The 15,704-nt window shown below is 45.5% G+C and overlaps 1 protein-coding gene across 1 annotated transcript in view; it reads left to right on the forward strand.

The window, feature by feature from the left end:
* LOC111155544 (N-myristoyltransferase 2) overlaps positions 1-15,704 on the forward strand; it is a 77,229-nt gene that overhangs the window by 25,088 nt on the left and 36,437 nt on the right. The window contains exons 2-3 of the mRNA XM_022515753.1: positions 8,149-8,284; positions 12,132-12,276. Coding sequence (XP_022371461.1) covers positions 8,149-8,284; positions 12,132-12,276 — 281 coding nt within the window. The remainder of the gene's footprint in view (positions 1-8,148; positions 8,285-12,131; positions 12,277-15,704) is intronic.

The following is a 15,704-nucleotide window of genomic DNA, read 5'->3' on the forward strand; positions in this document are numbered from 1 at the left end:
GGCAATTTCTCTGAAGTTTACCTCAAGTTGTCTAGCTTAGGCAAACAAACATTTAAAGACAATCAGACGTAGACTTTAACCTCTCCAAAGGTGTGTTATTGAAATATAATTTTTCTCTCTAAAATCACCCTTGGGGCACCTGGATGGCTCAGTCGTTAAGCCTCTGCCTTTGGCTCAGGTCATGATCCCAAGGTCCTGGGATCAAGCCCCACATCAGACTCCCTGCTCAGCGGGGAGCCTTCTTCTCCCTCTCCTACTCCCCCTGCTTGTGTTCCCTCTCTCGCTGTGTTTCTGTCAAATAAATAAGTAAAATCTTTAAAATAAAATAAAATCATCTTAATTTCCATCAGAAGTAGCCAAACAGAGACTAATTTGTTTATAAAATAAGTCTGGTTTTAACAGACTTGGCCTGATTATTTGCATAAGCACAGCAAGAATACTGATTGACATTTTAAGTTCTTATAAATCTGCTTTGCTGGAACTTTTTATGAGGTATTTCAGATTGAACTTAATAGCCTCTTAAGGCCAGAAACCAAGCCAAATACTTGCTGTCAGATTTGCCTGCAGTGCCTGTAGATTTGGGTGAATTCCTCTTCAGGTCCCCAGAATATCCTGAAGTTTCCTGCACCTGCCAGGAAGTGACAGTCTTTACTCACTCTCGTAAGGTTGATGGAAACTATAAGCTATAACTATAAGCTAAGTATCAGGCCAGCATTTCCAAGGGGCTCTATTGGCACCATGAAGTCAACTTTAATAGTTCTTTAAAGCTCTCTGGTCTCATCTGAGTCCATGTGTGTCTCTAGTAATGACATTCCAGTCAAAACCTTGGTAACATAACTTGTGTTTCCAGTGGTGTCCTGTTAAGACCACATTGTTATTGAACTTATGCAAGTAATTATAATTGCCACCAAAGAAAGAAAACTCACTGAGAGTTTCTGAATTCTAGAGGGTTTGGGAAGGAAGAAAAAAATAAATGCTTCAGTTTGTTCACAAAGGAATATTTTACCATGTTTATGTAAGTCATAGATATCCTAGGAGAAACTGATTCCTTAAATCTGGAAGAGCAAACACTGGAGAACCAGCAATGTTTCAAGCAAGAGTCACAAAAACTATAATCGTCTTCCTCAGTTCACTCAGTCCCTGGCTTGTTGTGTTTTGGCTTAGATATTAGGTTCAGGCTTGAAGTCTGGGATCTCACGTAAATAAAGTCAAGGTGTGGCTGAGGGCTCTTGGGGTCTGCTGAACACCATGAACCGAAAATGTACCTTGTCTGCTTTCCACACACCCTTGTGGAATGGTGGACAGATGTAGGAGAGCCCTAGAGGGAGGAAGTAGAGCGCAAAACACAGTCAGTGGTCCATAGCAGTTCTGAAATCCAACCAGGAACGTGTTGTCAGCTCCTGGATTCGTGCTCAGTCCTTCTTCTTGGGAGCTATCATCTGTGGCTCTGGACTCTGTCCTTGGGGCTCTTGGTTCTGGTGTTCCAGTCATCCTTCCAAAAGATAACTTTGTGCCCTAGTGAGTAACCTTCTTTGTCTGTTTCCTCCCTATAAAAGGCTGCAGGTCCAAAGGCCTCTGTTCACTTTGTTCTGCTGCCTTTCAAGCTGGTGTGATGCTTTTAGAAATGTCACAGGCTTTCCTCCGTGTCCATTTATAATCCACTCTGTTCGACAAAAGTTACCCTGAACTCTCTTCTGTCAGATAATCTTTTCTGTCAGGCTCCTGGTGAAGGTGCTGTGGGACAAAGGTTCTTAGAAGCTCTGCTGTTTCCAGAGGATAGATGAGGCCCACCTTCAGAACCTGAGGCCTTTGTCTGTTTGGAAGGGTCCAGAGGCCCCACCTTCCATCTTCCTAACATCCTAACAAAGGGCTTACCGCTCCACCCTTGCTGTGACTTTCTGTTCTTAGGCCATTTCTTTTTTCTTTTTAAGATTTATTTATTCACTATTTGAGAGAAAGAGAGTGAGGCGGGGGTGGGACAGGGGGAGAGGGAGAGCGAATCTCAAGCAGACGCCCCCTGAGCTAGAACCCCGAGGCGGGCTCAGTCCCATCGCCCATGAGATCACCACCTGAGGCCATTTCTTCATAGGCAAATCTTTGCCTTCTGGAGACTCTGGGATGAGAAACACTTATTCTTTAACCTGCAAATTACTGGCTGAGTGTATCTATTCTCTTATTTCTACTCAGAAACTAGCTTATTCTGGAGTTGATCTCTCTCTTGTCTCATTATAGACGAAGCCAGCAGCTTCAGCCCTCTCCCCAGCGATCTTTTCAGTTAGATCATCATCAGCTCATTAGGTACATTTTCTGGTTTCCACATTATTGCTGGCAACAGCTTTATAAACGCACTCACTGAAATAATCATACCATGAAACTCTGTCTGTTTGAGTCTCCTCCCGGCCTTGTCACCTGGCCTTGGAGCAGTTGCCTTGTGTTTTTGGGTTTTCTTAGAGTGGCCCTCCATTATCAGGCCCCCAATTTCTGATCCGCCGTCTGTTGCTCTGTAATAGGTCATGCCAGAGCTGGTGACCTAAATAAAAGAGCGGCCACTTTGTTACACTTGCAGATTTTGTGGGTAGGAAGTTGGAAAGGCAGGTTCTCCCTTCGGGCCTCTTGGGTAGCTGCAGGCTCCACGGGGCTGGTGGTCTAGCCGAGCTCCCTCCCTCGGCCCTAGCTGGTCCTGCTGGGGATGTTAGGTGCTGGCCCGGCAGTCTCCAGGCCCTCGGGCCTCTTCCGTGGCTCCTGGCTCCAGAATGAGCATCCTGAGGGAGCCAGGTGGAAAAGGCATGGCCTTTTGTGACCAAGCCTCCAGAATCCCATGAGGTCAGTTCTGCTGCACAAAGAGCAGGGGACAAGCCAGCCCAGATTCATGCGGAGGGGAATGGACCTCACCTCTTGTTGAGAGAAGTATCCAAGAATTTTCAGATGTGTTTTGATACTGCTTGCGCCTGGAACAGTGTCCAGCAACAAGAGAACCTCATTATGTGATTGTGTCCAGTAATCAGGCAGATCTGCCTCTCTTACAAAATTTGCTTATCAGTCTTTGGGTGCTCCAGTGTGACCCCAGTATTAACAAGTGATGGTACTGCTTCTATTTACTGTGTTTCTGAAAAGTAGAGGCATGGGCACTTCACACTGTATACCTTTCATTCCGAAGGAGTCAGAAAGCTAAATATTATTCTCCAAAAGTCACAAAGTTAGTAGAGGAAAAACATAAAAAGATGTTGATGTGGTTTTGCAATAGGGAAGGTCTTTCTAAGCAAGATTTAAAAGTCCAAAAGCCACAAGGGAAAATTTCTTAAATGTTAGACTCCACCAAAATTGTAAATGGCTGTGTAGGAAAAGATACCATAAAAAATAAACCAGATAAAGTATTTGCAATCTGAGTAACAGACAACAGCCTAGGCAATGTACTATAGACATAAAGTAGTATCTCACAGAGCCATTGCAAGGATTAAATGAAATGAAAATAGCCAAAGTAAAAATACTTAACAACTGGTAGGTTCTATCCATGCTTTTATAAAGGCCACCGACAGGTCAATTTTTTTAAGAGATGGGTAACAGAAAAAGGATATGAATGAGCAATTCATGGAAAAAATATAAATGGTCATTGAACATATGGAAAGATATGTATAGCCTTGCTCCTGATTAAATAAAGAAAAATTAAATCTGCAGTAAGGGTTTTCTACCTATAAGTCTGTCAGAGATGGAGGGGCAGTTGGGTGGCTCAGTGGTTAAGCGTCTGCCTTCATCTCAGGTCATGATCTCAGGGTGCTGGGGTCAAGCCCTGCATTATCGGGCTCCCTGCTCAGCAGGGAGTTTGCTTCTGCCCCTTCTCCCTGCTTGTGTGCGTGTTCTCTCTCTCAAGTAGATAAAATCTTAAAAAAAAAAAAAAAAGAAAGAAAAAAATAGAAAAAGACTGTCCAAGATGAAAAAAATGTTGATATTTCAGTATTGGCAGAGAAGTTGGGAAATTGACATTCCCATTGACTTACTGTTCTTTGTTCCTTTATAGGAAAAGCATATTTTGCCTCTGGCTTCTTTCAGGATTTTTTTTTTTTTTAAATCTTTGATACTCTGTAGTTTGAAAAGGATATGCCTGTGCTGAGGCATAGTGTTTCTTGGCGTGCATCCTGCTTGGTGTTCTCTGAGCTTCCTGGATCTGTGGTGTGGTGTCTGACATTCACTGGGGGAAATTCTCAGTCATGATTTCAGATATTTTTTATGTTCCTCCTATGCCTTCTGGTATTCCCATCACGCATGTGCTATACCTTGTGTAGTTGTCCCATGGCCTTTGGATAGTCTGTTCTGTTTCATCACTGTTCTCTTAGCTTTTCACTTTTGGAGATTTCTTTTGTTGTTGTTGCGTTTTGTTTTTGTTCATTTTTGAGAGAATGTGTGCTTGCGTGCAAGGGGTGGGGTGGGGGGAGCCCCGTGTGGGGTTTGATCCCACAATGCTGAGATCATGACCTGAACCAGAAATCAAGAGACAGACGCATAACTGACTGAGCATCTAGATGTCCCACTTTTGGTGGTTTCCGTTGCTGTATCTTCAAGCTCAGAGATTCTTTCCTCAGCTGTGTCCAGTCGGCTAATAAGCCCATCAAAGGACCTCTGCATTTCTCTTAAAGTGTCTTTTATTTCTTTCATTTCTTTCTGGCTCTTTCTTAGGTTTTCTATCTCTCTGTTAACATTGTCTGCCCTTTCATGCTGTCTGTTTTGTTCCTTTGAAGCCTTGGGATATTAATCTGTCGGTTTTGAATTCCTGTTCTGACAGTTGTAGCATCCCTGCCCTGTCTGATTCTGGTGCTTGGTCTTTTTTCCAGCTTTGTTTTTGGCCTCTCAGTACGCCTTATAATTTTTTCCACATAACCAGACATGAGGTACCGGATAAGAGGAGCTGCTGCTGGTGCTTCAGTGGTGTGGTGGTGAGAGGTGAGGGCGTGGGGGTTCTGCGGTCCTGCACTGCGGCCCCTCCCAGCCGTTACTGAGCCTGGGCCTCTGGGCTCTGAACCTGCTCATGTTTCCTCTGTTTCCTCCTCCCCTCTTGTGCGGACTGGGTTTGGGTATTTCCCCATGTCAGTTAGGCTCTGGTCGACCAGTTTCTTCTAGGGCAGGCCTTGTTGAGAACAGAGTGCTCTGGCTCATTTCAGAAGGGTCCCTCTTCCCCTCCCACTGCCGGAAGCACGAGGGGACTTTTGTCTGCTGTTTGTTCTGGGAAAACTCACAAAAGTCTGGGAGACCCCTGGGACTGGGTCCCCCTGGTTCACACACAGGCCCCAGCACTGGGCAGTCACACCTCCTGTTTTCTTACCTGAGTACAGCTGCTGTGGTGGTTTGCATTCCTGAGGCTTTGCTGGAGGAAGCTGCAATGACCTGTGTTCGTACGTGTCTGGCAGGTCTTGGGGCCAGTCTTAGTCCTGTGTCCTTGCCTTTCCCATGAATCCAAGAGGAGTTGTTGGGTTTTCAGTCTGTTAAGATGGAGTGGTGATTTCTAAGCTCCGTATGTGTGGAACCAGGTTGGTGGACTGGGTATTGGTACAGTATTTAGTAAAGCAATCTTAATTATCTACTGAAAGTAAAAACGTGCATGACCTAGTATTTCCACCTTTGGACATTACTGGCACGAATACATAAAGATGTAAATGCCAGAATTTTTTTTTTTTTACAGCATTAAAAAAAAAAAGATTTTATTTATTTATTTGAGAGAAAGAGTACAAGCAGGGGGTGGGGTGGGTGAGAGAAACAGACTCCCTGCTGAGCAGGGAGCTGCCCTGGGGCTTGATCCCAGGACCCCAGATGGTCACCTAAGCCAAAGGCAGATGCTTAATTGGCAGAGCCACCCAGGCGCCCCTACAGCAGCATTTTTTTTTTTTAAGATTTTATTTATTTATTTGACAGACAGAGATCATAAGTAGTCAGAGAGGCAGGCAGAGAGAGGGAGGAGGAAGCAGGCTCCCTGCTGAGCAGAGAGCCCGATGTGGGGCCCGATCCCAGGACCCTGAGATCATGACCCCAGCCGAAAGCAGAGGCTTAACCCATTGAGCCACCCAGGCGCCCCTACAGCAGCATTTTTTAATGTAGGGATGGTTAAATATGATGTGTTTACACAACGGAATGCTCTCTAGCTGCTAAAAAGAAATGAAGTCGCTCACTATATCCTGACATGGGAAGGAATCTAAGACACATTGTTAAGTGGAAGGAGGTAAAAAGCAAGTTGGCAAATGGTATGTTTAAGATTCAATTTTTAAGGACGCCTGGGTGGCTCAGTTGGTTGGACGTCCGACTGCCTTCGGCTCAGGTCATTATCCTGGAGTCCCGGGATCGAGTCCCGCATCGGGCTCCCAGCTCCATGGGGAGTCTGCTTCTCTCTATGACCTTCTCTTCACTCATGCTCTCTCTCACTGTCTCTCTCTCAAATAAATAAATAAAGTCTTTAAAAAAAATTCAATTTTTATTTAAAACTTATTCACAGTGAAAATGAAGGGGCGCTTAGAGAAGAAGGAGAAATTTGGAAGAATATGTACGAGAAAAACCATGGGTTGCCTCTGGGGGACAGTGTTACAGGGCTGTTAATACATAGATATCGGTGACATTTGTGTCTTGCGTGATGCATAGATATTTGATAATTAGGCAAGAGTGAAAGTAGCCAACAGCAGATACAGTTTATTGAGGGCAGTAGAGTGGAATGGTTTGTTTCCATCACTTTTCCTTACATCCAGGCAATAATGCAGTAACAGTCTCTGAATTTCAACTTCCCTTCTGGGAATACTGTGGTAGTGTAGACCCAAGTAACTGGAAATTGCACATCTCCTGGGGTCTCTTCTGTTCTTTCAGGGGGTGACAGCCATAAGATGACAAAAGAGTTCCAGACAAATGTTTTACCAGTGAACATTTTTTTCCACATAGGGTTTTTTAATTGTTAATTCTTCTTGTTAAATGATTTACCAAGGAAAATTTCCCCTTCTGCAAAGAAGCGGTTTCCTCGGTTCTGTTGTGTTGAGCTTTGTGATTTGTTGTGCCCAAGAGAAGTTTGTAATGGAATTTTTTTTACAACACGTATCTCTCCCTTAAAAGGCTACCTAAAAAGTTGGTTAGCAGAGCCGTGGTTCAGCTGGAAAGCTACTTGACTTTCATCATAAAATATGGATTCTAGCTATAGTTTTCCTACTCGAATGCTACTGAGAACCTGCAGTGTGACTGCACGTAGACTAATAATTCTTCTGAGTTCTTTGTCCTGTTAACTTCTCATCTGTCTAAATTTCATTATCCACTTTACATCCCATCTTGAGTTTCTGGATCTAACCCCATCATGTGCATGTAGATGGCAGGCTTCTCACAAGACACTGGCAGAATTTTCATTTAACACTGTTCTGATACGTTCTGATTCAGTCTGCCCGGGGCAAAGGTTCGGTCCCTCAGGACTGCTCCCATTACATACCATCCCCCACTTCAGAGGCCAGTTGCAAGCAAACCCAAGCTGTCCCCTGTCCTCGTGACCCACCAGCTTTATATCAGAGGGTCCCATGGTCCCTTGCTCAGATTTGATTGATTTGCTGGAACAGCTCACGGAAGTAATAGGAACATTTTCTTTACTAGATGACTGGTTTATCATAAAAGGATAGGACTAGGGAATGGCCAAGTGGAAGAGATGCATAGGGCCAGGTGTGGGAAAAGGGCACCGAGCTTCCATGCCCCACTTTCCCTGAGTTTGTACAAGGGAAACGCTGTTTTCCAGGGTTTTTGTAGAGACTTCATTGCACAGGCACGACTGATTAAATCACCGGCCATCCTGTTGCCATCCTCTTCTCCCTGGCAGTTGGGGGCTGGGAATGGACGTTACAACCCTCTGATCACAGGGCTAGCACCACTGGTCACCAACCCCCACCCTTGGGCACTTTCCACAAGTCACCTTATTAACATAACAGACATTTTTAAGCTCTTTTCACTTAGGAAATATGTACAAGAGCCATGTATTAGGTCGCCTGAATGATCAGATACATATGTTCCTTATAAATCACAATGTGAGGCTTCCTAACCTAGTTTTCTTTTTTCTCCCTCCCGGGTATAATTTGTGTTCTTCTCAATGATTAATTTTCTATAATGATTTTTTTGTTCTTGTTTTATCCTCTGTGATTTTCCTAACAGAAGTCCTGGAGGAGATTTGGGTGCCAAAAAGAAAAAGAAGAAACAGAAGAGAAAGAAGGAGAAACCGAACTCCGGAGGCACCAAGTCAGACTCGGCCTCTGATTCCCAGGAGATTAAAATCCAGCAGCCTTCCAAAGTGAGACCCCAGTTTTATTTTAGCCTCTGTGGTTCCTCCTGCATGTGCAAGCCGGAGGCGTACCTGGGGTTTTGCCGTGACCTTGTGCTGGGTGGCGCTCGTCCCCGGAGGGCTTTACAGCCTTCCTGCTGCTGATGTTGGTACCTAAATAAGAGGTACAGACTGTGTTTTTGTGTGTATGGGGATACAACCAGCATTTTTCCTTTTTCTCAGAGCAAATTAGAACCTAGACTATAGTGATAGAAGTCAGTGTCAGCGTGAGCTGCTTAGGTGTGTGTTGTTGTTTTGAAGTTAAGCTTAATATTTCGTTACTTTCAGTTCAGAAGATATTCACATTTTAATTTTTCTGGGTATCTGTCTAATTACCTGAATAGCACCCCACGATCTGGCAGCAGATTCCCACGGGAGCAGCCACAGGTAAGTCTTACGACCTTGAATCCGACCAGCAGGCTCGAGCGGCCATGCTTACATCGCGTTGCTGAGGGTGGGGCGGAGCTCCTGACAGTTCCCGCCGGAGAAACACCCACCTGAGACCCAGCCGGCAGGGCAGGCGGCCGGCCGGTCTTGCGAGGCTCTGGTGGGGCGGATGGCAGCTGCCCCCACCTTGGGGCCGACCCTGGTCACCCTGGCTGGGAATACAGGCCTTGTGGGTGCACAGGGCCCTCTCCGTGCAGGAAGCTCACAGGGCACGGGGTTGGTGTTAGAAGTGTGGTGAAGCACACGGATGATCCTGATGTTTGCAGCGCCCCGTCCATCGTCCTGGGGGTCGTGGTGTGGCCGAGGGGCTCGGGGGCGCACTGGGAAACATGGTCTCGGTCTCGGCCCTGTAGCTCACGAGCTGTGTGGGTGCCACCCTCCATGAGCCAGTTTCTGCCGCTACCGGGTGGGAGTCATGCCTTCTGGCCCCAGCTCACGGGGCTGTGAGGAGGTTACAGTTAGGGCCTTTCTGTTAAATGACCTTAAAGCATTGTCGATATGGCAGCTGTTACCTAATGTTATGCAACTTGTGCAGGGTTGGAATTCTTTCTTTCTTGCACACAGTTGACACTGTCTCGTGCCAAGTGGGTCTTGCAGGCAGTTTTTGTTGTTAATTGTTTCACACGTAAGGACCAGGAGTCACTGAGAGGATACTTACTTTGCCCAGTTTTCCCTGACTGCCTTGTGGGGTGAGAAGAAAATGGGGTGTTGTCCCCTCGCTTTTCAGCTCGTCTCTCAGGTAATAAATACTCTTATCCACTGGCCCTCCTCCCCAAGGTCACTCGTATAAGGTATGCCATCAACTCGCAAGACATTTTTCCCATTTCTCGATGTCGCTTCCTTGGGTAAATGCGGTATCGCATATATGCGGTTCTGACCTTCCGTATTGCTTCTGCCATCACCATCAGCTTGCTCCCCTCGCTGTACCCCCAGCCACTTTGAGCCCTTCCATTACTTCTGGTCGCTTATAAGAAGCTAGAGCTAGCCAAGGCAGGAGGAGCGGCTAGCATTGTCTGGTGGAGACGTTGTTTTCTTTTACAATTGAGAATAAATCAGGATTGTGTTAATGTGGGCCCTTCTCCATTGCATTTTTTGAAACCGGAGTTTCTTTCCCTTACACAAAACGCTAGCTCTAAATAACACTATCAAGTACTTTGGATTGTGTGTAGAAAATATTCCAGTCTGCACCCAAGAACCAGAATAAGATGATAGGCTCCTTAGCGGTGGAGGACTTGGACATTTTTCCAAGATATTACATTTTAGAAAGGAAAGGGTACAGAGTACAGTTGGAGTATAATATTCCGTGGAGGAAAAGAGATGCGCCTGACTTAGAGATGGTAGTGGGAAGCTAAGGTGGTGGGAAGTGAGCGAATAGGGTTAAGAATGTATCGTAGCCGAATTTTCCTGGCTGCTTAGTCACCATGGATTTGAAAATTGTGCTTACTTGTATCCACTTTAAGAAAGCACTTAAAATAGTGAGCATTCAGATATAAATATGTCATGAATGGTCGTTTTATGGAAAGACTGCTAGTCAACCCGACGAGGCTAATTAGGGTTGAAACCACTCTGAGGTCTGTCTTCACAGAGTTGGGATATTATTGGCTCCTTTGGAACAAAGATGCTGATTCATGTTTGCTGCAAACTAGCTAGAGTTTGTTATATTTGTGATCAAGAATTTAACTCCAGAATTAGGAAAGAAAAATCCCCATGACAAATTTAGTGTAGGCTTTGTGGGTTCATATTTGCCTTTTTAAAGATAAATGGGTACATGCTCAAGCATTCTTAGTTGAAATGTGCTGTGCTCAGAGTTCCTGTTTAAGCTGTAGGTCTTCTAATAGATTGCCTCGTTAGGGGTTCAGATGGATGTAAATTTCATTTTGCTGGAAATCGGTTACTGTATGTTGGAGGTTCAGAAGAGACCCAAGCAAGAATCCCAAGCAAACCCAATGATAAAGCAAACACAGGGAGGTGTATATTAAGTAAACCCTGATTTGTAGTGTGTGGTATAGGTAAAGCTTCTCAAGTTAGAGGATTGGCTCCAGACCACAGATGGCAGATTCGAGGTTGACCAGAAGTCCAGAGCTACTATTAATAAACCAGCAAGGATCCGTGGTAGCTTTCTTTGGTGCCCCAGGTGTGTTGGCACACAGGAATAGCAAAGGGCTCTGAAATTCTTGTTAACCACCTCTGAATGGCAGTGAAGGGCATTCTTTGTGTGACATCCAAATTCTAAAACTAATAATTTGACACACTGAAAAAAGTTGATTTTCCCGTTCAGCCCTAAGTGGAAAGTGTAGGCTCACTTTCCATGTGGGATTACATTATCTTAGGGACTTTCCAAAAAAAGAGCTGGGGAATCTTCAGAGATAAGAGAAATATTGGCTTCGAGGAAGGAACTTGAGATTTGAAAGGTATTGTCAGTTTTCCAGACTGAGAATATGTTTTCCTGAAAAAAGGTTAGTTTCCAACACTTGGCGTGGGGAAAAGAGGCTGAGGTTGCCAAAGATCTAAACTCACAGAAGAAACTGTTCTCGTCGGGAGGTTTGTCTCTGGAGGAGCATGGGAGCTGCGAGAAGGCAGGGTGTGGTCCTGGTGGAAGGCACACTTAGAAATTTCCATTCTTGATTAACTTCACAGCTCAGCACTCAGTTTACCTTTCTTCCTTTCTCTCTTCCCTTCCATTTCGTTTTCCCTTCCCTTCCACCTTTCCTTTCCTCTTCCCTTCCCTTCCCTCTTTCCTTCCCTTCCTTCTTCCTCTCTATTCCCTTCCCTTCCATTTCCTAATCTTCCTATCCCTTCCCTTCTCCCTTCCCTCCCCTCCCTCCTCCCTTCCCTTTTCATTTCTTTCTTTTCCTTCCTTCCTTCCTTTTTTTTTTTTTTTTTAAATGAACTGAAATTTCCCTTGCCTGCCTCGTTTCCATTCTAGCAGTGATTTCCTTTGGCCCCACATTGCTGCTGAGGGCCTCAACCCCAGCTGTGAACCCGAGGGTGTGCCTGACGGGCTGCTGTGGTCATAAGGCTTGTGTGCATGTCCCTCCTTTCTGCTCCTCCACCCAGATGAGTGCGAGTGAGGACCCTCTGCAGATGGGGGAGACCCTGAACCGGGGTGGGTGGTTGGCTTTACTTCAGATTTCCCAAAACTACCAAAGCCCCGTGAAAACTCCTGTGTTATTGTTACCCTTAACGTAATGTGTTTGCTTCTATTTTAATACGTTAGCCTCCTTGAGCCCGGTCCCCAACCAGACTTAGAGGAAGGGGGTTGGTTTTTGGTGTTGTGGTCTCCAGGGCAGATGGCACGTGTGTTTGGCCCAGGTTTGGGAGCGGGTGGCGGCTTCCTCATTTTTGTGTCTGTGTGTCTTTGCTGTTCTAGAATCCCACCATCCCGATGCAGAAGTTGCAGGATATCCAGAGAGCCATGGAGCTGTTGTCTGCATGCCAAGGCCCTGCCAGGAGCATCGATGAAGCTGCCAAACACAGATACCAGTTTTGGGACACACAGCCGGTGCCCAAACTAAGTAAGCTTTTCCGCCTTTCTTCTCCCCCCACCCCCCAAAACAGCTGGATTAACAACAAACAAACAAACAAAAAACCCACAAAAGAAACTTGACTTCCACATTGACTTCCATAATTTGTGTTTTACCACAGATTAGCAATATACACAAAAGTCCTGTTTTTCTTCTTAAAATAGAAATATTGGGTAGTGACACTGGCTTTCAGTAGACACAGTTTTAGAATCTAATTCCTCTTTCTGTAAAAAAAATCAACTTCTCCCACTTGAAACCTTAGTCTATTAAAAATACGCATAAAAGACGGAGTCTCAGTACCTTTTTTGGTCCTGAGCTTCATGGAATTGTTTTTCCTATACATAAATTTTTAGCAGTCTCACATCTCACTTATTCTAAAAGACATAGGATATTGGCCTTGAAATGGAAAATGTGCTTGAGTGTTTGCAAATACAAGCTTACACATCACTTTCACACAGCATCTTTCCCTGATTAAACCTTTTCCCTACCTGGAGGCTGCCCTGCCCTCCCTCCATCCCCACCTGGCCGCCATTTTTATCCTACTTTCCCATCACGGTTTCCCCGGCATGTTCCCCAGTGCCTGGCACTGAACAACAGACACTCAACACTGATCTGCTAACTAGTACTCAGCCATAAAAGAGAAGGAGATCTTGCCATTCATTGGTGACCCTGAAGGCATTATGTGAAGTGAATTAGGTCAGAGAGAGAAAGACAAATACTGTATGATTTCACTTATATGTAGAATCTAAAAAAAAAAAGAAAAGAAAAAAAAATTCTGAATTCCTAGACACACAGAAATGGAAATGGAAAATTTCGTGCTGCTTGACGCTAGGATCCTGCTCCCTGAGCGCCGGTGTGAAATCCTAGCAGGCAAGACCACTACAGTGCAGTAAGGGCTGCGGGGCCATCGTGGGCACTCTGGGGGCACCGCAGGCGCGTGGGGGATCTTGGCAGCTGGCCTCTCGCCTCGGCACGGAGCCTGGGCCCTCATGTTCTACTCAGACTTGTGCCTCCTAAGTTTCTATAAACATCATTTAGCTTTTCCCCTTTTCACAATAGAAAAGGCGATATAAATGCACTAAAAATGTTTATGACGGCATTAAAAGCTAAACCTGCTGTTTTCTATTGTCCTCCTTTGAAAATAGATTATAATTATTTCTCTGTTCTTCTTTCTTGAGTGTTCAGGTTCCAGAATCCGTGAAAGAGAAATGATTGTCATCCAGATCTCTTAATAGTCCAGTTATGTACAAGTAATCCATTTTATCGCATATAAATCCAGGGACAATCCTTGTCTGTGCCCTCAAATACTGATTTGCAACCTTTCTGAAGTTCCCACTCTTCTCCCAGCCATGTCTGCTCCACGCATCTGGAAAATGCACGGGCTCGGGAGTGTGAAAGATCGAGGAGAGCGATTCTCCTCCCTTGTCTTTTCCTTCAGGCTCTAGAAATACATGTGTTTGGTCCTGGAGGAAGGCTCTCTAGAAAGAATTTATAGGATTTTAAATGCCATTGAATTGAGTGACCATTAGCGAAAGGGATATGGGTCTATTGATCTGGATATATTGGGTTTAGCCGAATGCTCCTTGGCAAGTTCCTGGCCCCGGGGACAGGCAGGCTGCCTCCTAACATCAGAATACATCTTTGGGAAGATAGCTGGGGTGCACCACATTTTGGCCTGTCCCCTAAATCCCTGCAGGTTTCCCCCCACTTCCTTGGATGCCCATTTGCACCTGAGTTAAGGCACCAGCAAGGTTAGCGGGGGAGGGGTGGGGGGGGCAAGACGGCCTGAGGTTGTCCCCAGTGTCCGGTGGGGAGCCAAGCTCTAGACAGACATCCTGAAGGGACTCTGGGAGCAGCTGAGAATCTGGCCACTCTGGCTGACTTGACGAAGCCTAAGGTATTATACGGGGGGTGAGCTGGTGCAGCAGTATTGACCGACAAAGTCAGGGGCTAGAAAGAATCAGAAGCAAGACCCCTTGGAGCTGGTAGAGCCCCTGTGGCTTCCACCTGTAAAAAGGTGAGGCCAAAACCTGTACCTGAGGGTCATTTATTTAGCAGATAACTGTTTCTTTTTGTTTTGTTTTTTTTCCTGGTTGTTTATGTATTTCTTCTTTGAGGTATCAGTGACATAGAGCACTTCATTAGTTTTAGGTGTCAAACATGTTTATAGACATTGTGAGATGACCCCTCCACGCAGGTCTAGTTACCATCCCTCACCACACCGACTTATAGATTCTGTTTCTTGTAATAAGGACTTTTAAGATCTACTGTCTTAGCAACTTTTCAGATATGCAATATGGTATTATTAAATGTGACCACCATGCTTGTATTATGTCCTCAGGACTTACTTGCTTTATAACTAGAAGTTTGTGTCCTTTGAGCCCCTTCACCCATTTCACACCCTCCCCCACCCCCACCTTTGCCAACCACTAGACTGTTCTCTGTGTCTAGGAATTCAGAATTTTGGGGTTTTTTTTTTAGATTCTATGTATAAGTGAAATCATACAGTATTTGTCTTTCTCTCTCTGACCTAATTCACTTCACATAATGTCTTCAGGGTCAACATTGAATGGCAAGATCGCCTTCATTTTTATGGCTGAGTACTGGTTAGCAGATCAGTGTTGAGTGTCTGTTGTTCAGTGCCAGGCACTGGGGAACATGCCGGGGAAACCGTGATGGGAAAGTAGGATAAAAATGGCGGCCAGGTGGGGATGGAGGGAGGGCAGGGCAGCCTCCAGGTAGGGAAAAGGTTTAATCAGGGAAAGATGCTGTGTGAAAGTGATGTGTAAGCTTATATCTGCAAACACTCAAGCACGGAGAGCAGGGGAAGGGCTGTGAGAGCAGAGGGAAACCCCAGACGCCACAAGCTGGAGCTGGCCTTGGGGGGATCAGCATGGATGAAGCTGGAGAGCAAGGCCAGGTGGGCGGCCAGGTGGGATCAGCCACAGACAAGGGCCTGGGTTCTATGCCAGTCACAGTGGGAAGCTGTGGGGGAGGAAAAGGGCACCTTTGTGGAGGTCACTGGAGATGTGGATGACTTCAGCTGCACTGTCAGCAGTCCCAAAATTAGTTGTAGGTGTTGCTGGGAAGGGTCAGAGGTCACTGTAGCCCTACCCCCAACCCACCCCAGGGTTTTGAAATGCAGAGTAGGAAGAGAGCGTTTCCAGGCTGTCATTGGACCTAAGCTGTCCACTGCGGCAGATCTGTCATCTGGGGGTTGAGGCTGAGAAGTCATAGTCATGTCATAATACACACCTCGTCATTGCATGAGAAACGATTGCTCCTTTTGTTTAATTGGTGAGATAGCCTTCCCCACTACCTAGCTACCCTGTCTCACTCAGGAAGTAGCTGAAATAATAGCATATTTTCGTTGATGAAATGAAACCCAAGTCCCCTAGAAATGATTTCGTTTTCTGGGA

The sequence above is a fragment of the Enhydra lutris genome, unplaced genomic scaffold (assembly GCF_002288905.1).
Source record: "Enhydra lutris kenyoni isolate GAN:26980312 unplaced genomic scaffold, ASM228890v2 scaffoldscaffold42, whole genome shotgun sequence".
Lineage (NCBI taxonomy): Eukaryota > Metazoa > Chordata > Mammalia > Carnivora > Mustelidae > Enhydra > Enhydra lutris.